Source organism: Desmodus rotundus, chromosome 12 (genome assembly GCF_022682495.2).
Source record: "Desmodus rotundus isolate HL8 chromosome 12, HLdesRot8A.1, whole genome shotgun sequence".
Lineage (NCBI taxonomy): Eukaryota > Metazoa > Chordata > Mammalia > Chiroptera > Phyllostomidae > Desmodus > Desmodus rotundus.
This window is the reverse complement of record NC_071398.1, coordinates 93995107-94021356: the sequence shown is the minus strand read 5'-3', so window position 1 is coordinate 94021356 and position 26250 is coordinate 93995107. Positions and strand designations below refer to the sequence as shown.

Below are 26250 nucleotides of genomic sequence, written 5' to 3'. Positions count from 1 at the left end.
AAAAGCCAAGATTCCAGGGGAGCAGGGAGCCAGAAGACAGACTCTGAAAGAACTCGGTACTTAAGGCAAAGGGAACAGGGACATGCAGGGTCCAAAGAGGCTTTGCAGAGGGAGAGTGGGCTGAGGAACATAAATGTTGCCCTAGGATCTGGATATGTAAGGGTGGGTGTGTGGAAGTCCCATGTGGATAACGGGGTCCCTCTGGGGTCTATTTTGGGACCACAGGTTTGTTTGTCAGGGGAGCGGGGTGCAATGAAGGTCTCTGGGCTGCGTGGCCAAGACCTGCCTCAATTCTAACCCCAGCCACCTATTAACTAACTGGTTACATATACCTCAACTTTGTGAGCACTCTGCATTCTGGTTCTTCCTCTCTGAAGCAAGGGGCCTGTCTTCTTACCATTCTAGAATTCCAGGGGCCCCTCGGCAGCCCTCTTCCGGAGGCTTTTGTCTATTTGCATCATTGACAGTTCTTCTCTGGATGGTTCCCTTCCTCCACTCCCTTAAGAAGGAGAATGCCCGGAGCTGAGAGTTAGAACAGGACACAATGGGGGAATGGGGCGTGGGTCTGGAAGCTGTGTTTGGCGGAGGAGGCGAGAAAAGCACGACCAGGCAGGAACACAGAAGCCAGGGGGAGAGAAGTCGGGCGGAGAAGCCAGCGGTGCCAAAAGCTGTAGGAAAGTCCAGGTGATGAGGGGGGAGTGGACTGAGGAGGGGGAAACCCACGGTGACAACCTGAGCTCTGGAGCGGACAACCCACCCTGGCCGTGAAGCTGGCACCTTGAGAAATTACTTAGTCTCTTTAGCTCCTAATTTCCTCATCCACAAAAAGAAAATAACAGTGGAATGCAATGCTATTCATTGTCCTGCGGGTCAAATGAGACAGTGTATGTAAAGCAATGAGAACAACACCCAGCACCCAGTTATGACTCAGTAAGTATCAGCCACCAGCACTCAGAAGCCCCTCTGGCTTGGAGACCGGAGAGTTGCTGTGGGTTTTGCAGAAGTCAAGCTTAATGATGTTTGTGGAAGGGGGCGGGCTGTATGTGAGCAGGTTCGGTGAGAAGCAGTTCAGGGAGGAATAGTCTCGTGTCTCTGAGATAAATCAGATAGAAAGGAGAAGATGTGTATTTGAAGAAGCGTGCTTGCCATTCCCTTTGTCCCGCTGCGGTGGCCGTTATGACCCCTAACTGCCGTAACCACCCTTCAGAGAAATCTCTCCCAGGTACGGACCGAATCTATAAGCAGGGGGACTACTGTCAGGCCCCTCCTCCATGACATTCTATATTTGTATCATAGCCTCAAATAGTCTAGTCCTGACAAGCCATCTCTTGGGGTGAGTTGATGGTACAGAGAGATACCCTACGTGGTCAAACAAATTTTACCTCGATGACTTTCTTGGCATTTTTCATCTTTCCTTGCCCCTGCTCCCTACCCCTCTGGCACTGTACTGAATCACCAAGAGGGACGCCTCAGTGTCATTCTGGGGGTTCAGAGAAAATGTAGGATGTGGCAGGGCCCCAGATATGACGACGTGGGTTGTGTTCTGCTCAGCAACACAGGCCGCCATTCACTTAGACTACAGTGTGAAGGGTGCCTCTTGGGGCTGTGCTAGGACACTCTGGATTGCCGTAGGCAGTGGCCCTAGGGGAGAGGGAAGGGCTGTGAATCAGGATGGAAGCAAACAAACAAGAACTGAAAGCATCTTTAACTGAAACTCCAGGGGATGACAAGCCCATGGAGCACCTGGGGAATTGCTTTGTAGGCCCTCTGCACCAGCTGAGATGTCAGGAGGGCAGGTCCAGCCTCTGGGCAGCTCCTAAGGGTGGGGAATAAGGATGAAATGGATGAGATGGAGAGCCTTGTTCTGCTGAACCACCAGCGCCAGTTCCAGGATCTGCCTGGGCCATCCCCACAGGCTGCCTGGCCAAGGACCGAGCAAGCACAAGGCTGCGGAGTCGGCAGGATGTCAGGGATGGTGAGGACCGGTGAGAGAGGAAGGAGCAGCATCTGTGAATGAGGACGAAGAATTGTTTCTGGTTGTTCTGACTATACCCTGGCTCCAGCTCACACAAGTGGAACCACCAGGTGTGAGGGGCGGAGATGGCTGGGAATGTGAGGACTGTCTGACCGGCTTTCAAACGGGTGGCTGAAGCTCATTAGTACAAACCACTACAACAGGTCTCACTCAGTCATCTAGATGATGAGAAAAATGGAGACAGGTGAGTACTCTTAATACCTCACACTTATTTATCAACCAAAGTTGTTTTTTCCTGATCACAAAAATAATGCATTGTTTTATAAAAAAAAATTGGAACATAAAATCGTAACAAAGAAAGTAAAACGTATCTATAATTGCTGTCCTTGGCTAGAGTCATCAATATAAATTCACTCCAAACGCTTTTCTCCCAGGAGAGCACAGCGTTCGGCAGCTGTGGTCAGATTCGTCCTGCAGTGTAGGGGAGTGAGGGCTGGCTGGAGAGGGTAGTGCCTCCGTGTACTATCATCACGGACAAGTCAAACTAGTGCGTTCACGGATCTGCTCAAAGTCTTTGCCACGAGGAATTCCGCAGTCCGCTGGTTCTGGCCTCTAGTAGTAGAAATAACCTGAACAATTAACATTTGTCTGGTGCTTTTCAGTTGTAAGGAGTTATAATCCTGCTCAGTACTTTCCATATTTATTCAACTACATTCTAGTTCAGAGGCAGCCACGACTTTAGAGAGGTTAACCTACTAGTTGGAGGTTGAAAACGCCAACAAAATGGAAAGACAACCTACTGAATGGGAGAAGATGTTCACCAATGAGACACCTGATAAGAAGTTAATATCCAAAACCCATAAGAAACTCATACAACCTAACACACACACACACACACACAATAAATCTGATTTAAAAATGAGCGAAGGACCTTATAGATATTTCTCCAAAGAGGACATAACCATGGCCAACAAACCTGAAAAGATGCTCAACATCACTAATCACGAGGGAAAGGCAAATTAAAACCACAGTCAGATATCACCCCATATCTATTAGAATGGCCATCATCAATAAATCAACAAACAACAAGCGTTGGCAAAGATGTGGAGAAAGGGGAACCCTCATGTGCTGTTGGTGAGATTGCAAGTTGGTGTAGCCACGATGGAAAACAGAACTACCGTATGCCCAGCAGCTCCACTTCAGGGCCTTCCTGTGAAAGACTCCAGAACACTAATGTGCACCCTGTGTTCGCTGCAGCGTTGTTTACGATTGCCGAGACGTAGAAGCAACCTGAGTGCCCGCCGGAGGCAACTGAATAAAGTGGTCCATATATATGTTGGACTATTAGCCACAAAAAAGAATGAAATCTTGCCATTTGCAACATGGGTGGACCTAGAGGGTAGTATGCTCAGTGAAATAAGTCAGACAGAGAAAGACAAATACCACATGATTTCGCTTATCTGTGGAATCTAAAGAACAATATAAATAAACAAATTCATAGATACAGGGAACAGACGGATGGTCACCAGATGGGAGGGGGCTTGGAGGATGGGTGTAAAGGTAAAGGGATTCAGAAGCACAAATTGGCAGTTATAACAATAGTCACAGGGATGTAAAGGACAGCACTGGGAATGCAGTCATAATATTATAATAACTGTGTATAGTATCAGATGGGTACCAGAATTATCGGGGCGATTACTTCGCAAGTTACGTAAATGTTTAATCACTATGTTGTACACCTGAGACTAATACAATATTGTATGGTAACTATAATTGAGAAATAAATTTTAAAAAAGAGTGTACTGCTCCTCCTACAGTGGTAGCGCATCTCCACGGATGGGAACAGGGTAAGCAATGAGCACGCACAGGACACCCGGGAGCAGATGAATCACGCACCTGTTCAGCCCTGTGCTGTCCAGTATTGTAGCCAGGAGACACATGCGGCTACTGAGCCCTTAATATGTGGCTCATGCCACTAAGAACCTAAGTTTTAAATTTTTATTTAATTTTAATTAATTTAAAATTTAAAACTTATACTCGATTCAGTTATAAGGCTTGGAATAACTTGGGTATGTGAATTTATTTTTTTTACCTGTAAACTATTTCAAATCTCAATAGAGAATCAAGTTTTCTGATGAACAACTAACATCAACATTGAGATGTGCCAAACATATAAAATACACCTCATTTATCAGACTCAGAGAGAAAAAATATAAAGTATGTTGGTAATGGTTTTTTACATTCATTGAATGTCCAAGTGACAATGTTTTAGATTCCCTAGGTTAAATAAAGTATGTTATTAAAATTGATTGCATCCATTTTATCTTACCTTTGAATGTAGGTGCTAGTAAATTTAAAATACGAGGTCCGGCGGAAGTAACGCCTGCTTGAGTGTGGGTGGTAGGGTAATAATGTGGGTGCAGTCATTTATAGTTTTCATTTGAACATTTCACTTAAAATGTCATATGGTGTGCTTGAGTGTGATATTGTTCTGTTATAGAATTACATGCTCCTGATTTTGTAATAAAAGGAAAAGGGGCGTTCTTTGTGCAGGACCCCATGCCTATATTTTGGGTTGGCCAAAAAGTCTGTTTAGTTTTTTCCATAAAATAAAAGACATAATTTTTATTTTTACCAATAACTTTATTGATTTGGATATTTTGAGTATGTCAGCTACCTCCTGCTATTTATTGGCTTCTAGTGGGTAGAGGCCAGGGGTGCTGCTAAACGTCTTCCAATGCACAAGACAGCCCCACAGCAAAGAATTATTTGGCCAAAATGCCAATAGAACCAAGAAACTTCGCAAACCACTTCTGACATGTTCGATCAGTCCCAGCACCTTCTCCATATGCTGCACAAATCTTTTTTTTCATTTCAGTTCCTTTTTACCTTTCTTGAAATAAAGAATAATACACCAAAAACATTGTGTATGTTCTTCCATTTTCCATGTTAAAATGGCTGTACAAAAATTCACCATTTTCAGTAAGTTTTTTTAAAAAATGCACGCTGATATGACAGCTGTTACAATACAATGTAACAAAATGGTTTTGAATTAAATCGAAGACAACTGAGCACTATTAGAGCCGTCATATGAAAAAAAACTACGTGAACTCTTTGGCCAACACGATCGTTTGCATTTGATTTTTAGTGGACAACCTTGGATGCAGACACATGTAGCAAGTCTCCAGTTATATCTTCTAAGCTGTAAATGTCTGTCCTAAAACCATGTCTTAGACATCAATTATTTCAGTGGGCAAATACAGTTTAGAATCAGGGGTTGGGAAATGGCGTAGGCATCAGAGTCCAGATGACTGGGTCTCAATGTTGGCTGCGAGAACTGCATGACCTGGTAGGAATGTCTTTTTTCTTTTGCACATTGTAATACTTTCGACCTAATAGGAAAATTATATGAGAGTATAAGGAACTCCCATATGCATGGTCCCCAGAGACCCCATTCAAGTTTGCAACTGACCTAATAGTGCGTTCAAACAAAAGATCCTACCCAGGATTGCACATTGCACACAGCGGTCATGTCATTTGTCTCGAGGCCACATCACACGGTTTATTCTAGCTTTTGTCCTTTCCAGATTTATCGCTCTTGTTTTTGACCATGAGGAACTATTACTCTCAGTATATTTGCTTATTGGCTAAATCCCCCTGCATGTAACTAATTTCCTGAGTCCACTGGGCTGCTGCCCACTCAACCACCTACCTCACACAGATACACTAGCTTGCCCCCCACCCCACGACAGGCCTGCCTCTTGGCTTTTTGACATAATTGGAAGGAAGGAAGGAAAGGAGGGAGGAAGGGAAGGAGGGAGGAAGGGAAGGAGGGAGGGAGGAGGGAAGGAAGGAGTTGTACAATCAAGCTTCTTGATTCTCTTCGAACCTCATTTTCTTTATATTAATTGCTCATGGATTAGTAATACCTACTTTATTGAAAGGCAGTGCCCAGTAGAAAATAAGCACTCAATAAATATGACTTTTTACTGTTTTTTTTTGTTTGTTTTGTTTTGTTTTGTTTCTTGTTATTATCAAAGACCAATTAAGCATGAAACAAGAGTCCTGGACAAAGAGACTACAGAGATGAGTCATTTCGGTCTTTGCCACCATGACGTGTTGGCAAACCAGATATGCATGAAAAACTTTCCTAAAATCTCAGTCATCCATGATTCAGGGGCATTTGAGGAGTCGGGCCCATTCGAATTTGTTGGCATAGGTCGGCATGACTGACATTTAGGGGCAGAGAATCAGCTGTTGAAGGAGCTGTCCTGTGTACTGCAGGGTGTTTAACAGCCGCCTGGCCCGAACACTAGAAATAGCACCCCTCTCCAAACTGTCACCATCAAGAATTTCTCTAGAAACTGACAAAGGTCTCCTGGGGGGAGGTCACAGGAACACACACGCACACACGCGTGTACCAGCTGACACGCACTGGAGTATATGGTTGGCTCTGTTGTAGCCACATACTCTCTTCCCCTGTTTGAGGAATGGGATATTTCATTTAATTTCAAAAATTCTTAATGGAGTTAGTTTATACTCCTTTTTCAAAGATTTGGACTGAAAATCAATAGTACAATATAAAATTAGGCTGAAAATGATTTAATCCTAGTTTTGATTTGGAAATCGCTGCTTCAAGCCTCAGTCTTCACCGGGTTGTAGATGTATTCAAATCCCGGTCAGCAAAGAGTCTCCCAACGTGCCTCTGGCCAACCAGCCCTGACATAAGGGAATTATAACAAGGATTTGCACCATCAAAGAAATCCAAACATTACCTTCTAGTATTTTCTCCTACCGTTTTTTTTTACATTTTACATTTCAGCTAAATGGACTCTCTTTGCCTAATAAACATAAATTGGCTGAATGAGTAGATACTTATTAAACTTCCTAAAAGGAGGGGAGGGGACAGTTCACAGACCACATCTTACAAAGGCTTTACTGTGTCGAAAGTAGTTTAGGTAGGTAGCCAGTGTGAGCCAGAATGAAGTCTGAATTTAGAAGTTTCAAGAATTACTCTGGTTTTTCCATGGGAGGCTCTTCGACCTTTTTGCATGAGGACCACCCAACAGCGCCCAGATCTCTGCAGCTCACCTAAGCCTAAAGATTTAGTAGAGAGAAAAGTTGGTGTTAAAGAATTGGAGAGAGCAGGCTGACAGCTCTTGGCGGCAGGGGGTGGGGGGAGTTGGAAGGATCTGGCAAAAAAGAAAAAAAGAGAGAAAGAATTCATGGACACCAACAGCAGTGTGGTGATTGAGGGGAGGGTGGAGGGTGGTAGGGGGAGGTGGAAGAGGGTTTATGGGGGATAAATAAAAAAATACAATACAATAAAATAAAAAAAGAAACGGACAAAGGGAGACAAAAAAGGAATCAGAGAGGAAACACTACAAACAAATAAATAAAGCTGGCAGAAACACAGCATGGAATAAATTCCAAATGATCGGCACAAGTACAACCTTAACTCCCCAAGACAGCGCCAAGGCTGCCCGAAATTCACAGCACCTTCATTCCGTACCACCTCCCAGAGGGGAGTTTCTGCGGGTGGTGGGTGGTGGGGGCAGGGCCGTGCGGGCCTGGCATTAACACCAGGATTACAAGCCTTCTCTGCCGGCCGAAGACAGAAGGTGCTCGGGAAGCTGGTCTAGGGCACTGTCTGTCCTGCAGGGTTACCGATGCCAGGGAACCTGCCCACAAGCAAGCGATCTGTAGATATCAGCGCAAGGCAAGGAGAGTCACGTGGCCCAAATGCCGAAGAGAGGACGCAGAGCGATGGATGTTTGCCCTCCATCCGAAGGTCTTTCCAAACGACCACCAGTGAGCCATGGACCCTACTTTTAGAAAAGGTGCCCTGAGGTCCCAAAAGGTTGACTGTGACTTCCTCATCTACCGGGTGACCTCCAAGCTGGTTTCTGCCACCATTCTATAGTCATCACACCCAATACAGCAACCTGTCCCATCCCGTCTCCCCACACTACCCCCCACCGCACGCTGCCCACCAGTACCTGACAAAAGCCTGGGGAGGCGGGGGAAGGCACTTTCATCAAACAAACAAACCACTTAAAAAACAAACAAAAAAGAAAACCACTCAGGCCTGAGTTTTTTGGACTCTGCTCCAGAAAGGGGTAATGATTCTTTCTCAGTGTTCTTATTGACATTCACTGAGCAGCATATAGTTTATTTGAGTGAGGGCTTGTGATGTAGCATCTATATTTAATTCCGCAAGCTGTCAGGCAACTCATATATTTACAAACACAATCCCGGAAACAATGTGTTTGCTGGTCACAGCTGCCTCTGTACCCTCTCTGCAGCCCCGCGCTGTTTGGCCCAGCACAGGGCATTGTCGTTTTACATTCCTGTCTGTGCCAAGGCTCGAACAGGGCAGAGCTCGGGCTGAAAGTGCAGATTCGGTGACAGCCCTGGCGGAAAGTCAGGAGCAGGAAGAGCACCGCCGGCTGCAGGTCAGGATGGAGCTAGCTGTCAGCCCCCCTCAGCTCTGCAGCCTGCGTGGCAGTGAGCAATCTCTGTGTGATTGGGTTAGGTTTATGTTGGCTCCCCAGGCCTGCCAGAAAGGCTTCAACTATCTAATGTGTGTACAGAGGCTCACTCTGCTGGGAAGAGAGCTGAGGCTTAAGTGATGGAGCCAGGCTGGTGGGAAGGAGGCAGAACAGAGGTTTCCTCTCTGGAGGATGGAGCCAGCTGTCTGCCAGGGGTTGGGGTGTCTAGCTGAGCCAGCGCCAGCAGATGGACCCTAGGAGAGTGGCTGGGCATACCCAGAGGCAGAGGCAAACTGGCATAATTCAGATGATCTTGGTAACGGAAGGGCTGATCCGATGGCCAAAGAACGAGGTGGCAGTGCTATTCAGAACCAGGCAGTGGGGCAGGCAAGTCGGGGAGGTCCATCTGCCTGCATCAGGAGGTGGGGGAGCTGGGCGCAAGTGCAGGGGCCAGCAAGGGCGCGAGCGCAGACCTTAGACAGGCACCATGAAATCAGGCAGTAGGGCAGGGGGTGCGGAACTTGGCCTCAGGCTCTGTTCAGATTGGGGGTCGGAGGGGAAGCGCTGTGACTCAGGGGCACACAGGGAACCGGCATCTGTGGGTTGTGCGCCAGTGCCTGGGTTTGGGGGAACACTCTTGACCTTGTGGTTTTTAGTCAGTGCAGTGAAACATAACTGCCTTCTCATAAGGCCATGCTGACCATCCATCTAAGCAGAAGCCACATAGCTTCCCCAAAAGCAGACGTGTAGATGGCCCTATCCAAACCAGGAATGTGATTGAAGGTGAGTCCTACTTTTGTTCTCTCTAGACTTTTCGTCAATCCACAGCCATTTTTTAAATGCAAGTCACCCACAGGAATCTAGGGTCACCTCCTGAGACTCCAGAGGAAGCCTGTGGATCTCAGGTTTACAGATCACCTGGGCAGCACTGCGGATTCCCTGGGAGAACCTCTTTGGCTTCCCTGTTCTTGAGTTTTCTCTGTGAGATGGAAATTTCACGGGATCAATTTCATGGAGGTGTTTCAAGAATTAAATGAGTCAACGCATAGAGTTTTTAGACCAGGGTCGGGCACAGACTAACTGTTATCTGAACATGATTGGTGATGATGAGGATGGTAGATCTGAAGCTGATGAGGAATCGTGAGGCAACAGAGGGGGAGCCAACGAGAGCAGCCAGGCATTCTGGCTCGGTGGTCTGTGCCCATAAGCCCTCCACTGTGGGGCAGCTGATGGGAGGGGCCGTCTGAGCGCCAGGCAGGGGAAGGCAGGCTGCTTTGCTGTCAGGGCCACAGAGCTGCTGGGGTGTCTTCCGGAAGGAGTATCATGGGTTGTGGTCTGGGAATGGTCAGTCTGCACGGAGTTGAGGTGCTGAGGGCCTTGGGATGTGCCACTTCTCAGGGAGAAGTTCCATTTGACGGGTGTGCCATCTTTCTCCTTCCTGGGGACCCCCCTGACCCCCCACCCCCTCAGTGGACACTCTGGGGTACAGGGGCCTCCCTGGTCTGTACACTGTGACCTGAACTTGATCATGCAAGGCTCTGGGCAAGCCTGGTGGTTACTTTGTCCTCCAAGGAAAGTACCAAGGACACCAGCTGGCAAGGCTAAAGCCTCTACAACTGACAGATGAATCTGTCCTTGATACATGAAGGGCTAGTTATCACACGGCAGAGACCTATAAATTTGGGGCTCTGAGGGGATGGCGCCTACGATGTCTAATGTCACTAAAGCTCTGTGTGTGTGACAGAGAGAGAAAGAGACAGAGGATATCATCGCTCTTTTAAGCTCATCACAGGAGCCCCTCAAGTCCAGTGTTTTGTTCCTTCTTCCTGCTGAGTCTGTCTTGACCGCCAAATGTACCCCATCACCTGGCACAGTCCCATGCACACAAATCACTCAACAACCGACTGACTGATGGACAGAGGTGGGTGGGGAGGAGGAGAAGGAAGTGTAGGCCTTGGACTTGGAATATTTGAGTTTCATGTCTGCATCCTCAAGGAGGGGCCTCCAGCAACTCCCTTTCCCTCTCCCAGTCTCTCCTCTCAAGGTCCCAGGTGAATGTGAGACCATTTAGTAAAGAGCAATTATGATTAGCTCCTACCTTTGCTCAAATATATTGGTTAACCTGATTCTATGCAGGGAAGGTATCCTGTGTCTCACCCATTTTAGGTCATTCCCTGACTAGCAGTGGGGAAACACCAGTTCCATGCCAACTCTGGGGGTGAAGCAGAAGGTTGTGTCCTACAGCCTGGAGAGGACAGTGGCAGCCAGGGTGTCACCTCTGCCTGGGTTCACCTGGGGGATCGTGGGCACATTATTGGAGTAAAAACACCACATTTCATCACAGTTGAGGCTGGCAGGTCATCCCAAAAAGAGACGAGAAGAACAGCCATTGATGGAACAGCAGCCACATCCACCCCTGCCCCTTAGGAACCCCCACCCCACAAAGTCCTGTCACGTCTCCTGGCCACCCTCTCTTCCTGCTCAGAACAAGAGGTTCTGCACCAAGATACCATGCTTAGCAAAACAAACAACACTTTCTCTGAGTCTGCACACGGACCCCTCAGAGAGGTACTGAGGGGAACATCTCCTCAGTAGAGTCGGCCAATTAACCACTCAAATGGCTTGAACACTTATTTAATGTCACTGCCTAATCACTTTATTAAATGTCACCGGTCCAGCAGGCCAGGGTTCCTGCTCTGCAGCTCCCTTCTCTTACGCTTCATTCCCTTCCCGAAACACAGAGCTTCCTGCTGAAAACAGAGGCTCACTGCCTCCCCCCTTCTCTCTGTGACCCTCTGCCCACACAGAATGACGGGACTTCAGCACTGGGCAGGGGCAGGGGGCTCGTCTTACCCCGTAAGTCATTTTACTGATGACCAAAGGGGGACCCCCCAGAGGGACGTGACTTGCTCCCAAGAGAACCAACCTGTAAGTGGCAAAGCCCTCACGGTTTTGTAGCTGTAAACCCCGTCGAAGGTGCAGCGAGGGGTATCAAATACTCCAGGCTCTAGAGTCTGTAGCCCTGGATCTGCCGCTGAAATGCGTGACCTCGTGTCACCAGCCTCGGTATTCCCATCCGTTAAAGGGGGAGCAGACAGTCGGGGAGGTGAGGATTGAGTGCGATTTTATTATCCGCACTTCACAAGCAGAAGTTCCACATGAATATTAAATGATTTATACTGGTGTTTATCGATGAGAAGTATTAGCAAGATTAACAATTTTATTCTTTCCGACCCTGATTTCACACCTATTTCTCCTTTTTGTCTGGCCTCGGACCACCGCTTTGCCTTCGCCGTGTCCTTCACCCCTCTAACACGTTAACTCCTCCTCCGCAGGGAATCTCAAAGGGGGAAGTTGCTACCTCACTTGCTAAGATGTAGTACAGGAGCAGCGGATGTCCAGAATTCTAACTGCTCTGTCTTGGAGTTAGGGGTCACCAGGAGGACACAGGGGTCCCCAGTGGCCTCCGTGGGGTGACCAGCTCCGCATGGCGGGGACGGGATTCTTCTAAGCCCTCCCATTTGGAAGACTGCGTGGGCCACTTCTCACGTGCCTCCCTCCACACCTGATTTCCCCTGCTGACAAAACTGTGACACGTGTGATTCATGAACAGATTTGCGCTAACGTACTCACAGAGGAAAACTCAGGGCTTACTTCACTTGGACCTTCGGTCCAAAGCTAATTCATTATTTGGATCCGTGGAACACTCTGTCTCCAATATGGTCTAAGTGAATGAAATTATTGGGCTTTCACTAGTAAATTTACAATTTTTCACCAAAGGGCCACTACCCTTGCCATTACTTTCATCTGCCGACAGGTGACACGGGATACTCACAGTCAGCTGTAGCACAAAAGGACACATGGACACGTCATGGGGAAGGCGCTAATTATCTAACCCGCTGAACATTAGTGATGCCATCCAAAGTCATGAGAACTTAGACAGTTAAAAATTGCTTGACAGGCTGCTAATAAAAATTTTCCAGTGATGCTATTTGTGGAGCATAAACAGAAAATGGCCAAAAGCTGCTCCCTTACGGAGCCTGATTTTTACACAACAGTCAATGCAGCAATTATTTTGTCTTTTTTCTTTAAAGTGAAGGAGCATCTTCTAGGGCTTTCTTTATAAAGGAAGTTTTGAAATCTGTTTAAAACTTCTCTTTTTTAAAAAGAGATCTTTTCCAGTCAAAGGCCTTGAGCTCCTGAGGAAACCAGGGGGGCAGAAAGCACGCACCCCAAGGCCGGGTTCTCCGGAGGAGCGGTCGTGCCGAGTCCAGGCCAGCTGTTCTTGCTGCGCTCAGCAGGCTCTGCCCGGCAATCGACACCATTTGATTCTAAAGCTGACGCCCCTATAACCAGCCAGGTTCCAGCACAATGTGAGCTCTGGGGAAGCGTCATTACGAAGAAGGACCAGAGGCCCATGAGGACTCACTATAGCTCTGTTCTTTCAAAGAGCACCCCGCTTTTCCCACATGCTATCTATCGCCTGTCCCCACCGACCTCTGAATTACAACCCGGGGCGCCAAGAGGTTCCGTGGCCGCACCGTGGCCGCATGCTGTCGCTGGCTCACAGTGACCCCCGGGTGACATGCATGCAACTGATTCTTCACCCACTTTTGAGGACCAGCTAGCTACGTGTGAGTATTGGAATTACGAAACAGTCACCTGGCCTCTGACCTAGAGGGATCCATAATCTAGGCAGGTGGTGTGCAGAAGTGGTCGGATTGAGGGGAGACGATCGACAGCACTCTGCTCGAGAACCTGCCACCCTCGCATCTTCTCACGCCGAGAATAACATCTAGTCTTCTGGGAGCACAAAGAACCCTCGCCAGGCCAGGCCTTGTGCAGAATGGGGGGTGGGGGTGGGGATAGGTAGCGTTGTCTTTTACATGCCTGTATTATTTTTCTATTGCTGTGAACAAATCACCACCAACGTAATGGCATAAAACAATAAACAACAAATTTACTATCTTGAAGTTTTGGTGGGTTAGGCCCACGCATGGGTGTGCAGGGTCGTCTGCTCAGGGCCTCTCCAGGCTGACATCAAGGCATCAGCCAAGGAAACAATTCTCACCAGGGGCTCAGGGGACTCGTCCGGGCTCACAGAGCTGTTGGCAGAGTTCACTTTCTTGAGGTCAGGCAACCAACATTCTCACTTTCTTACTAGCTATTGACTGGGAATTGCTCTCGGCGCCAGGAGGCCACCTACAATCCCTTGTTGTGTGGCCCCCACAGGCTGTTCTCAGCATGGCAGGCCAGCAGATGCTTGTCACTCTGAAATGTCACCTACATCTCAAGGTTCGCCTGATTAGGCCAGGCCCACCCGGGGGCACTTCCCTGTTTGATGGTCAGCTGATTACTGACCTGATCACAGGAGTGGTATCCCGTCTTATTTGCAGGTCCTGTCCACACTCAAGGGGAGAGGGTTCTAGAGGGCGTGCACTGAAGGACGCTGGGAACTTGGGGCCAGTTTAGAATCCCGCCTTTCACTGTATCGTGATTCCCCACCTGTTGGGACACATCTACCTGACTGCTGGGTCAGGGAGCCCCGGCCTCCAAAATCAACATTCGCACCTCCTTCTGATGCCTTTAAAAATGGTATTTTACAGGAGGAATTAATCACCAGTGGTAGCGTTTCAGATAAGGCACCGAGCCCTTGCCCCTGTATTATCGATGCTTAGCACCGTGCCTGGCACTCTGGAATCCTCAATTAATGTTCCCCAGTGAATGGCTGAGTGAGTGATGACATGGGAAATGTTTGGGGCTTCCTCAGCAGATTATATCCAAGCAAAAATGCCTGCCCCCACAGGCACGGCTAAGTCCTCCTTTTCGTTTACATCACTTTCCACCCGGTTGAAAAGGAATGCATGCTTAGCATAAAACACTTGGGGATTTTTCTTCCTTCTATGATTTCATTTTTTACATTTAACTTTTTAATCCATCTAGAACTAATTTTCCAATAGGATGTATAAAATATTCCATCCCATACCCAATTAGTCAGTAATGCTTTTTAAAATATATATTAAGTTCTCATGTATAATAAGCCCTATTTTTGAGCTATTTGCTCTGTGTCATTGATCTGCCCATTCAGTTTGTGTGTCTTATCACCTATTTTAATTATTGGAATGTTATAACATCTTTTAAGATCCGGTAGGGCGGGCATTGCCTCACTATTCTTTCGGCCCCTCTCTCACCCAGTCCACTAAGCGTGGGTCTGTCTGCTGCCTGCTGGAGCTCCGCAGACAGCACAGCAAGCTTTGGCTAGGGTGGGTCCAGTTCTCGCTTCCTATTCTCCCTCTGCCTCTACCCAGCTCACCTCCTCTGAGTCCCAGGGAGATGTAAACCTACACTAACAGTGCCGATGGAACTCTCTTCCTGTGAGAGGTAGGTGGGCAGCTTCTAAGACTTGCCAGCACATAGAAGTGCTCACTATCTCCTAGCTGGAGCGGGGGAGCGATGCTGGATGTGCAGACACTCATGTTTCTGCCCCTCCATCCTTATGAGCAGGGACTGCCACTCTTGAGAGCATCCTGTACAGAGGCTGAGTCTCGGACCTCTCAACTCAGGCCAACCTTTAGGCTGTGGGGTATCCTGGACTGATATTTGGCCCCAGCCTTTGGGCAGTCTCTTTGGGGCTCACATTGGTCCAAGGGACATCTGGTGGTTTTGTTGAACTGTGACTACCCCAGAGCATACTGGGGGACTCTGGAAGGGGATGTGAACCAAGTGCGGAAACCACTTTGCCTGTCCTTGTAGGACTTTGGAAGGGCCAGGGGAATTCTGACCTGTTGCTTCATCCCCAGAGAGCCTACTTCTGGGTTCTGGCAGCCAGAGATAGTCCTTAACGCCACAGATTAGAGGGGCTGGGGGGTGGGAAGTCCTTCTGGCAGATGCCGAAGTGGGGCTGGTGAAGGGAGGTGGGCGAGGTTCTGAGAGCACTTGCTAGAAATGACAGACTGAGGAAAGCAGTGTGGCTGTGAATCAGTCCCCTGCATCTACCCAGAGGCCTACACGGGTTACAGCAACCCTTAGGCCAAGTGCAGCCCCTGGAAAGCCAAGGCTTGTGATGAGTCACAAGGAAGCCAAGAGTTTTGATGGCCAAGGTCTTCTTTCCTGGTACCTTCCCTTCTACTCAGAGAGGACAGGGCATGAACTCATTCATTCCTTCAAGAAGGGTCTCTGAAGGCCTCTGTGCAGCAGGCTCAGCAACCAGGAAGGGACACAGCCCTGCCCTCGGGGAGCTTTCCTGTTGCCCCATGAGGCGAGACAGAACAGGGCAGGTGTCCTTGCATGCGTGACCGGCCCTCTGCTGATGGCGATGGAACCACCTGATTGCCTGTCCCATCCCCATCCCTGCAACACCTTCTGTAGAAGAAGGGGTCAGATGTCCAAAGCCTCTTTATTTTCAATAAGAGAAATTGAGTCCAGAGAAGGGAGGTGATTTGACCAAGTTCACCCAGTTCCAGAGCAGCAATGGTGCCTCACTACTTCTCCCTTCCACAATTTGCCACCTGAAAAATGGGGCTGCTCTTGGCCTTACAGCAAGCTTCCAGAGGCAGCACACTGTCTGTGAGGCTGAAAGACTGTGAACATTTTTGAGAGGGGAGGACAGAAGTGGATGGTGTTGGGTCAACAAGAGAAACATAGAGGCAAAATACAGCAGCAGTTAAGAGCTAGACCACCTGAACTCAAAACCTGCTTCCTTCACTTAAAAGCTACTTGAATTTAAGCAACTTTCTTCCAAACCTCTCGACACCTCCCCTTGTCCTCTGTAAAATAACAGCAGCGGCGTGCCCTGGAGGGTCATTAAGAGGTGAATGCTCAGCACCCAGAATGAAGGTGTATCCTAGGCCGAAGGATTCCTACCTAGCACAGGTCCTGCCCAGTGGCATCTGATGCTCCCAGGCCCATCCATAGGGGCAAGACCTGACACCTGTGTGTGCTTTTCTGGTTCCAGGGGCCCTGGAGGAGCCGCAGAGGGGGAGAGTGTGGCGAGAGAATGAAGACACCAACCGCCCGGGAGAAGCATGAGGTGGCAGTGCGGCACTCAGCTTAGAGGGCTCCGGCCGGCGGCGGCCCCGTGGGCAACCCTGCTGGCACTGGGCCTGCCCGGTTGGGTGCTGGCTGTCTCGGCCACGGCCGCCGCCGTGGTCCCAGAGCAGCATGCGCCCGCAGCCAGCCAGCCGCCCCTGGACTGGCTGCTCACAGACCGGGGCCCCTTCCATCGTGCACAGGAGTACACTGACTTCGTGGAGCGGTACCGCCAGGGGTTCACCACCAGGTACCGGATCTACAGGTGAGTGGGGACACCCGGGACGAGAGAAAATGCCCAGCCTGGGCTGGCCGCGCCACCCTGGCGGGGAGGGGGCACTGGGCCATCGGGCAGGCCAGCAGACTGAACTGGCAGTGAGGGCCGGAGGAGCAGGCGGTGGGCAGGAGAGGGCAGCCTGCCATGTTGGTGTTTAAAAAAAGAAGGAAGAAAACATACAGGCTGGGAGACCTGCTGATGCCTCCTGGGGAACTGAGCAAAAGGGTTTCTATTTATAGGCTGTGCTGCTTATAAATTGAGGACAAATGAGGCGGCATCGAGTCAGCGTGTAGCCAGTGCGGCGGCAGGGGGTTGGAGTCAAATGCTGGGGCCGGGTTTTAACTAATGGGTTAGATACTTTTATGAGTTGTAATTACCCAGACATGCAAATGAAGGCAGGAGCACTCTGTTCCTGCTCCACAGGTCTGGGGAGCTCTGTGGGGTCAGGGTCGAGGCAGCCCTCTCCCTTGTTGGCACCCCCGCCTGGACTGGCCTTGCTCGGGGACGTGGCTATGAGGTCCTGGCCCCTCGGACCATCCTCAGCAGCACCAGAGCTAGCCCCAAATCAAGCCTGGGGCCCGCTTGGTCCATGTGACGAGGGACGAATAGTTCCCAGTGCTGGGCCAGCACTCCCAAAGCAGGAGGCACTTCAAAATCCTCACCTCGGGGCTCCAATGAGTGTATCACTGAATTGCAACGCCCGGTCCGTCCCCCTGCACACTGGCCCTCTCTTCATCACGCCTGCCCGTGCCCCCGACCATGCCCTTAGTCTTCAAACCATCCTGGGAGCTTCGCTGAATTTTTCTCCATATCAAGGACATTTATGTTCCAACTACAAATTAGCTCCTAATGCAAAAAATGAGAGAAAATATGAAGAGGGCATAAAGAGAAAGCAAGCCAGAAAACGAACGATTCTTTCAGCATCTAGACTTGGTTGCTGTTGTTGCATAACTGTGTGGCGCTTGCATGTCCAGTCATGGGAAGATGCTCGTGTGTTTGGATCGCTTGCTAGGTCTGACACTTCATGTATGCTTACTCATTGAATCCTTCCAGCAACTCTATGCGGGAGAAACAATAGTCCCTTTTTACAAACGAGGTCATTGAGATCCAGAGAAGTCAGGGGGTTTTGCCAGAGGACACGCGGCTAGTAAATGGTGAGCCAGAAGTAGTTTCCTAAGAGTCGGACTCCAGAATCTGGGTTCTTAAAATATATTTAGACATTTCTCTATTTCTGAGAGGTTTTTTTTTTTAAACTTCTGCAATTACCACGACATCTGTTTGGGTTAGTACGGGGTGTCAGAAATAAGTTTTTACAGCATTCAGCACTGCAAGATCCCTGTGTGGTGAGAGCAGCCATTTATGGAGACCTATGTCCCGGCACGTGCTTCCCACAGGCACCTGCAGACGAAGGGACCTGATCAGGAATGTGAGGCGCTGGCACTTTGTGGGTGCAGAGCAGAGGTTCACAGAAACAAAACCCCAAGGAGGACCTGCCCAGCCCGCCTAGCTCTAGTGCTCAGGCCCAGTCTGGTCTCGGGAGGGGATTGGGGGGGCTCTGGTCCTTGCCACCCTCCAAAGACCACAGTGGAAATTCACGCAGGGCCCCCGAGGCTGGGAGTGGCTTAACTTGACTTTCAGCAAATCTATGAGAAACTAGATATGCCCCCCCCCAAATTTCTATAAGGTAAATTCAGGGTGATGCTTCCCTTTACCAAAGAATTTATGTTCCCCCCCCCCCCCGAGAGAGAGAGAATCTACCCTTGAATGTGTTTAAGCAGCAAATTCCCCCAGTCCAAGAAAATAAAATTTCATTTACCTTAAAGTGTTCAGTTTTCCCCACATCTTTCAGAAGCACTGTTATCACCAAAAATATATTTTTAAAAAGTGTATTGGAATTGAAATGTCAGGCTGGGAATCCCACACCACCATCCACTTCAAAGGGCTGTAGGAACTGGAGGGAATCAACCATTGATTTCCCTCTTCGACAGACTTTTCTCGTCGAGCCCCAGCCCCCCACCTGGCGGCCACGGAGGGCCTGGCGGCAGGTCTGGGCTGGCCCACGGGGAGGAGGCGGTGTAATCACTTCCGCACGATCAACTGTTCTATCAGTCGGTAACGGTTTTCCGATCATTTAACGTGACAAGCTCTCACACTGTGCCATTCTGCTTCTCTGGGGTCAGTTATTGCACATGAACCTGTACTTGGGGAAACAGTAACCAGTCATTCTGACAGGCATGCCGCATTCTGATTTGTGACCCTTTGGTGGGGGATGAAAGAATGGTCACACATGGCTGCTCCAGGAGCATTCTGGGAGTTGTGCCTCTAGTTATTAAGCGAAGCGGTGGACCCGTGGACACTTGTTATAGGGTCTATATTATCCCTGTGGGAATTCACTCTTGCCCCTTCCCCTTCGGTCTCTCATGGCAAATCGCTCTGGCAAATTCAAGAACTTCCTTGGACAAAAGCAGGTCACAGAAAACGGTGAGACGCCCATGGAGGGTTACCCCAACGACCAGAAGGGCATTTCATGCAGGAGGGTAGAGCGTGAAAAAGCTTACAGACAGTATCAGAAAGGTTCTGTGGTGCAATATGCAGTCTCAAACAGAATTAGCCTTTCATTCAATTCTTTAAGAGAGCTTTGGTCCATAGAAAACAAGGCGTATCCACGTGTGCACTCCACAGAAGAAAGGAGGGGACCTGTGATGGGGAAGAGGAAGACTTGCCAGCGCACGGGGATGCTGGCTGCGGAATCACAGGAAGCTCTCTCACTCCGGGAGTGGGACCCTCCTTCCCCGCTAGCTGTATGAACAGATCCCAACAAGCACACAGTGAGGTGCTAATAGGAAGCTCCGATCCCCACATATCCTTGTTTGGATGTCAGCGTGTGTCCCCACTTTGAAGACGGGACTGGTCATTCTAGAATAGCTCTGACCTCTCAACCGCGGCCCCTGGTGTTGGCTGCTCTCTCCATTTCAAGTTTGTTTCCAGGCAGGCGTATGTGCTGCAGGGGGAAGGCTCCGGACCAGCTGACCTGGGTTCGAAGCCTGGGGCTGCGGCTTTCTAGCTGTGCGATGCTGGGCAAATTATTTAATTTTATTGCTCCCCAATTTCCTTGTCTGTAAAATCAAGACAAAAATAGTGCCCCTCCTAATAAATTGATGTTAAAAGTATTGTGCTAGTTGATGTAAAGCACTTAAAACAGTGCTTAGTAAATACTCCCCATCGTGATTAGATTGTCCTCCACCGAGTTTAGTCAATGTGAGAATGGTCACAAGATGGGAGCCACAGGTGCTACCTTTATGGTGTCTGCCGAGGGCTCTGCATTCAACATCTTATCCAAGAAAGAGAAAAATGTGCTTTTTCTCCTTTTAAAAAGCATAGTAACCTTTGTCCTTCAATCAATCTGTCAGCCGGGAGAGGAACTCAACTGAAGAATGAATGGGTCTCCTCTGGGCTCACTCTTCCTGGTCTTACGGGCTTAATCGAGGGAGCTCGATGGTTCCCAGCATGCTTTAGAGTCACCACAGGTAAAGCTCTTCCCCCCAAGGTCGGGGATGGCCAACTGAGCAGGCCTTCCCTAGGATGCCCTACAGGAGCTGGTGACTGCCAGCTCCTGGTCCCGGCGATGACACGAACAACCTTGCATGACACCGCTAGAGAACAAAGACAGTGTGTCCTCTTGTTAAGCCTTCTTAAATAACAGGATGGCTCGATCACCTCACCCAATTTTTGGCAGGCTTTTAAATTTCACTAACCAACCTCTCAGCGTGTCCACAAGCCCTGGCAGGCCACCAGCTGAGCAATCAGCCCACTTCTCAGACCTGTCTCTTACCAGGCTAGTGGTTAGGGCTATTAGAGCAGAGACCCTGTCTTCCATTCCAGCCGTGACCCCCACCCCTCCCCCACTCGCTGCACCCCACAGCCCCTACTATGTTAAACACTCAGTGACCGACCTCCCACAGCAAGCCTTCGAGGCAGATGGAGGCTATTAGGGTCCAAGGCAATGAGACAGACTTAGTTGTTCAAGGTCAGAGAGGTAGAGTGTCACAGCCAGAAATAGCATTCAGGGCTCCTGACTTGAAGGCTGCTGCTCATTACTCTAGACCACGCCACTTCCCTCGGACTGGTAAGTGCACCTTCATCATAACACGCAACCTAATCAGGCACCTAAATTGAGCTGATGCAAATGTAAATATGGTTTCTCGAAACACTCTCGCGGTAATGTTCCATTCTCCCTTTGCTACAAATCAAAGTAATGAGCAGTCTGCTTTTTTTTTAATTTCTTTTTGTATTAAGGCCTTAATAGAAAGATAATCATGGGATTGGAAAAAATCCAAGGCACTGCGATGAAACACTTAAAACTCGGAAAGAATAAATTAAAATTAGGAGAGAAAGTTAGAAATCATACAGAACCATGAGTATAACATGGTGGTTAGGAGGAAAGTAAGGCTAGGTATAATGCCAAATTATCGACCTTCGTCAGAATCACTTGCATTTCTAGCGCCTATTTTGTTTATTTATTTGATTGTTTGTTTAGAAAGGAAGGACCTGGGGATATAGAAGTCTTTTGGGAGGAAAAGAAACAAAAACAGATTAAATAAATATCTTCATTGACAAAAAAGAACATTATAATCTCATGATGTTTTGGCCAAAGTTTGTACATTTTGAGAACCAAAGTAGAACAAGGCTGAAAACCAAGAGGGCGGAGCGGTACCCAAAAGCAGGCAGTATGGAGGCAGGAGAGTGTGTTAGCCGGCGCATCTGCCAACACCCCTAGGGCAAGCGGGGCAGAATCAGACGACATGGTGAACAAGGGCATTGGACGCAAAGAGACGTTTTCAGCAGGCACCGGCGCAATAACCCTTCGAAAAGAAAACCTGTCTGCAATGAATTCATCAGGGTGAGAGATAAGATATGGAATAGCTTACTGTGAGGGAAGTGAGAAGTCAGAAGAAGCAAGTGTCTGACCCAGACTGCGCCATGTGTGGTCTGTGACCCGGCAGCCTTGGCCTTACCGGGAGCTGGGAAAAATTCACAGCACCTCGGACTCCACCCCAGATCTACGGCATCGGGATCTGCATTTTCACAGCAGCCCCAGATGACCACGTGACACGGAAGCCTGAGAAGCGCTGTGTGGGTTACACGAAGTGCTCAGGACGGGACACCAAGTGGAGAGCAGGAATGACCAGGGTGGAGGGACCGAGGGTTTCTCAGGAAGGCGGCATCTCCCACGTTGCACTGGAAGTAGTGAGAACACTGACAGGAGATGTTACAAATGGAACAGAATTGTAATCAAGGGAGGTTAAATTTAGGAGTTATTAGTGCCAAGGCACATGAACTCTTAAGAATAAACTCAGCAGCTGGGAGAAAAATTTAAAGGCAGAAAAGGCTGGGGGGCCTGGAACCAGCCTGTGGGGGCCTCCTGGGAGCCCGAGAGGTGAGGAAGCAGAGAGCAGCTGCGGAGCAATCACGGCTCCAGAGCTGATTTATCATCCCGACCACTTCTCACGGACGAACAAACACTGATTTGGGTAAACACAAACCCTGGGAGAGGCACCATCGCCAATTAAGAGATCACAGTCCATGTAAATAGAGGGCAACCTCAGCCTGCCTGGGTAAATCCCAGCGATTTCCTAGGCATTCATTACAGCTACTGGGGTAGAGGAAGGCTGTTACCACTCAGCAGCAGGCAGTGGGGGTGGTGGGGAGACAGGCAGGGAAGGAGGGGAGGTCTCCAGGAAAGTGACCATCACCCGACTAAACTTGCTCTCTGAACTTCTCACTGGGTTTATATTTGGACAACAAGGGAGTCCATGAGGATGGAAGGAGAGGCGTGGTGCACAGACCAGGGCCAAAAGAGAGAGAGCAAGACGAGAGGCAATGCAGTGACAGCGAGTCTGCACGTCCAGCCACAGGCACGGTTCCTCAGTCCACAGAGGTGATAGGGAGAGGGGAACGTGTTCAGAATTTGCTTTAATCGAGAGTTCAGTGCTGGCTAAATGTACGGTCCCTCTGTCATATACTATGTCATCTAGATGACAGGCTCAGCATAAAAACTCCACCCAAGGAATTTCTTTCCAGACATGATGGGATGATGAGTCCCACAGGGCCCAGGCCTTTGAATCAGCTCCACAAAGTCCTAGCCCCATCTCGGATGTGGAAAATGCCACACCTGTGCAACAGAACCACCCGGAGCACCGATGAAGCACAAAGAACGGAATGAGAACCTGTTCTTCTCTCTTGGAGCAAGGAGAAATAGCACAAATAAGACCTACAGTTCAAGAACCTAAGAAGTGGCACTCTTCATTCAATCAGCATTTGGGAGGGCTGATTCTGTGCTTCTGCTTCTCGAAGAGTCTGATCATAAACCATGAACAAAGAGGAGAGCATTCTCAATCTGATGGAACTTACAGACACATCTGTTTGGACAAAGTGCTAGGTCACTCAGCAAAGAAAGGTCATGGACGGCTGGAAGAGAAGGTGATGTATAGGCCTAACCCAGGTGGATGAGTAGGAACTTGCCAGGTGGGCAGCTTGGGGAATGGCATGGTAGACAGTATACCCAAAGGCATGGCGACAGTCCCACACGTCTGATGCCAATGTCAAGATGCATGTGGCTGGGTGCCTCGCTCTGCCCCACTGTGTTATTTCCACCATATCCTGTCCTCCAAGATGCCCAAAGGCTCCCTTACACACTGGCATCTGCCAGGGCAGTTTCAAAGAACTCACCGCAGGGCATGCCACGTCTCTGCGTTAGGGGTGAATGAGGGAAGCAGAAGTAACTGCATGTCTGCAGAAGGTCGGACCAAAGGCTATTCCTCTCGTGTGTGACTATCCCCCTGGTCAGGACACAGTGAGCAGGGTTTTAGGGGCCTGTAAACCTACCGCTTCAACTGAAAATCCAGCATCATTTATGCTGAAAAAGTTGAATTCAGGGGAAGCTTACCGTGTCTCACATGTGCTCACTTGGTCCTCTCACAGGTATTTATGGAGCATTTCCCTGTGCGAAGCGTTCTGGGCACTGCAGCAGGCTGCGAGAGATGGGGAAAACAGGGTGTCACTAATTTCCGGGGACTGAGCCATCCACTTGGAGTGACAACCCACACACCGGAACGCAGCCGCTCCAGGGCTGTGGGGAGGAAGCCATTTAGAGCATTCTCAGAGGCTGATGGGTAGATTGGCCCTCGGATGCTGCCTCCGAATGAATTCTCGGGTTCCCCCAGGACATAATGACTCTCCCCCAATTTTCCCATGTCTTTGGGGGTCATACCCGGGTTATCCACCCTGGCTTTGAAAGAGGGTCGCAAAGATGGTCTGCAAAGAATAAATGAAAAAACATGTGCAAGAAGTGAAGAAAGAATGCAGGATGGCCAAGGGGAGAAGGCAACATTGGTTTTATTTTCAGATGAGATTTGGTGGAGAGATACTGAGTCGGTCAGGCAGAGAAAAAGAGGATTAATTTTTGCTTTGAGAAATAATTAATTTTATTCATGAATGAATTGCTACTCAGGGACGTGTACGTGTAGAAAGGAGGGAGGTAGGCTTCATCCAGAAACTGTCAGGACGCAGATGCAGGCGGACTGGGACGCCAGCTAGTCACGCGGGCTCTCCTTTTCCTTTCTCTTTTTTTCTTCTCAAGAGAAGAGCTTTTTCTGGGTCAGGGAATCTCAATTTTTTTTCCTTTATTCAGCTTCTGCCACATTTATCCCACCTCAGGGCTTCCCACATCTCCCACAAGAAAATTATTTCAGTCCATAAAGAGCTTAGAACACTGAATTGCACACGGTGCATTTATTTACTCGGCACGTTTATTGAGCGCCTGTGTGTGCTGGCCACGCCGCAAGCCCTGGGACACGGCCAGGAACGAGACACAGCCCAGGCCTCAGGGAGCCCAGGCCCCAAGGAAGACCCTGGGGCCAGTGAATGGAAGTGGCTTGAGGTCCACGAGGCAGGAAGTGGGGCGTGGGAGGAGTCCCACACAGTCACCTGTCTCCCCCTGCAGGAATGGAAATGGGGGGCTGTGCTCACAGGGCCCTGAGGGCCAGAGGGACAGATTCATTACCATAACACTGGGCGTGAGATGCAGGTTTGGGCCTGGATTCCCAGCCTCACAACCCATCCCTGACTTGAATTAAAGACAACTGGAGCTGGCTGGCCCATTGGACTGATTTGCGGAACCTAATGAAGCAACTGGAGAAGGTGTGGCAGGTAGTAAGGATGGGTTGGCTGGGTGGCCTTAGATGGAGCTCCGCCCTCAGAAGGACTGTCCACGGAGGCCATGGTACCCAAGAGACAAGAGCCTTTTGTGAGCAGGGATCTTAATGCATCAACTCGACACAGTATTGAAATGTGGACCACAGGACAGCAGGCTGTCCCCAATCTCCTCCGTGTTCCCCAGGGATGAGAGAGGGGAGAGGCAAAGCAACTAGATGGTTCCAGGAGAGCGCACGAGTTGGCCAAAGTTTCTATTTAACTTAGGGGAAGAGCATAAATGACTCTCTTTTTGCTATGAAACATGAATCATATAAATACTACTAGCTCATACATATTGGGTGCTCATCTTGTGCCCAACCTTTTCCTAAGTGATACATGTAATTATTCTTCTACAGGGGAGATGCTCTTTGTACACACACATTACAGACAAACACACTGAGATGTGGAGGACGCCGTGTGACTGGCGGGAGGAAGAGCCAGCACTCAGCCCATACGTTACTATTATTGAGTGAAGTCAATAATCTGAGCCTGGGTCCCTGTGGCCCTGAGGAAACCGGTGCCTCCCATGGTAACCACCTGTGCTCTGCCCTCCTGCCCCGGTGGGAAGCCGAAGGTGGGCCTCAAGGGGCCGGAGGGTGGCTCATCCCACACAAAGGTCCTGTGGTCCTCTGTTTCCACTGGAGTCTCCATCTGCTCTTGGGCTCTGGGAAACCCTCTGTGGGAGGAAGCTGCAAGTAAGTCTCCCTGGAGCAACTGCCCCGCAGCAAACGCTGCATGTGTCAGCTTTGCATCGCCAATGTGTTTCTGTGGGGTGCGGTGTGAACTGAATTTCTGTCAGTCGAATCCTCTACCGGCGGAACACATCATGCCATTTCCAAAATGCAGTGGTATCTTATTTTTTGCCTGGCAACGGCTTACAAAAATTCAGTGCTAAGCCAGTCTCTAGCCCCTGACTTTAGGGTTGGATAGCTACTGAGCTATAAACACCAGTATCTACTTGGAAGTGACTTCTATTTCCAGAGAGGTTTTCACAAAGCCAGAAGAAACCTTTGGTGTTGCAAGTAACCTCTGCTGGCTGGCCTACTTTGGAAATGCGGAGTTGCTTAGTGACAAGGTTGACATGCCCTCTGGGTCACTCCCGCTTGCCCTCCACATGCACAGCACACTGTGGAATCAGATGAAGCCGTGAAAGAGAGCTAAGGCAGGACTCCCGAGTCAGCTTTAGGGTTTGTAGGTTTGGGGGGTGGGCCTGTTAGGGCTCTGAT

At 49.3% G+C, this 26250-nt stretch overlaps 1 protein-coding gene across 1 annotated transcript in view; it reads left to right on the top strand.

The window, feature by feature from the left end:
- Positions 1–26250, top strand: part of BRINP2 (BMP/retinoic acid inducible neural specific 2) — a 91944-nt gene that overhangs the window by 28527 nt on the left and 37167 nt on the right. The window contains exon 2 of the mRNA XM_053915392.1: positions 16421–16759. Within this exon, the coding sequence (XP_053771367.1) occupies positions 16491–16759 (269 nt within the window). The 5' untranslated portion in view covers positions 16421–16490. The remainder of the gene's footprint in view (positions 1–16420; positions 16760–26250) is intronic.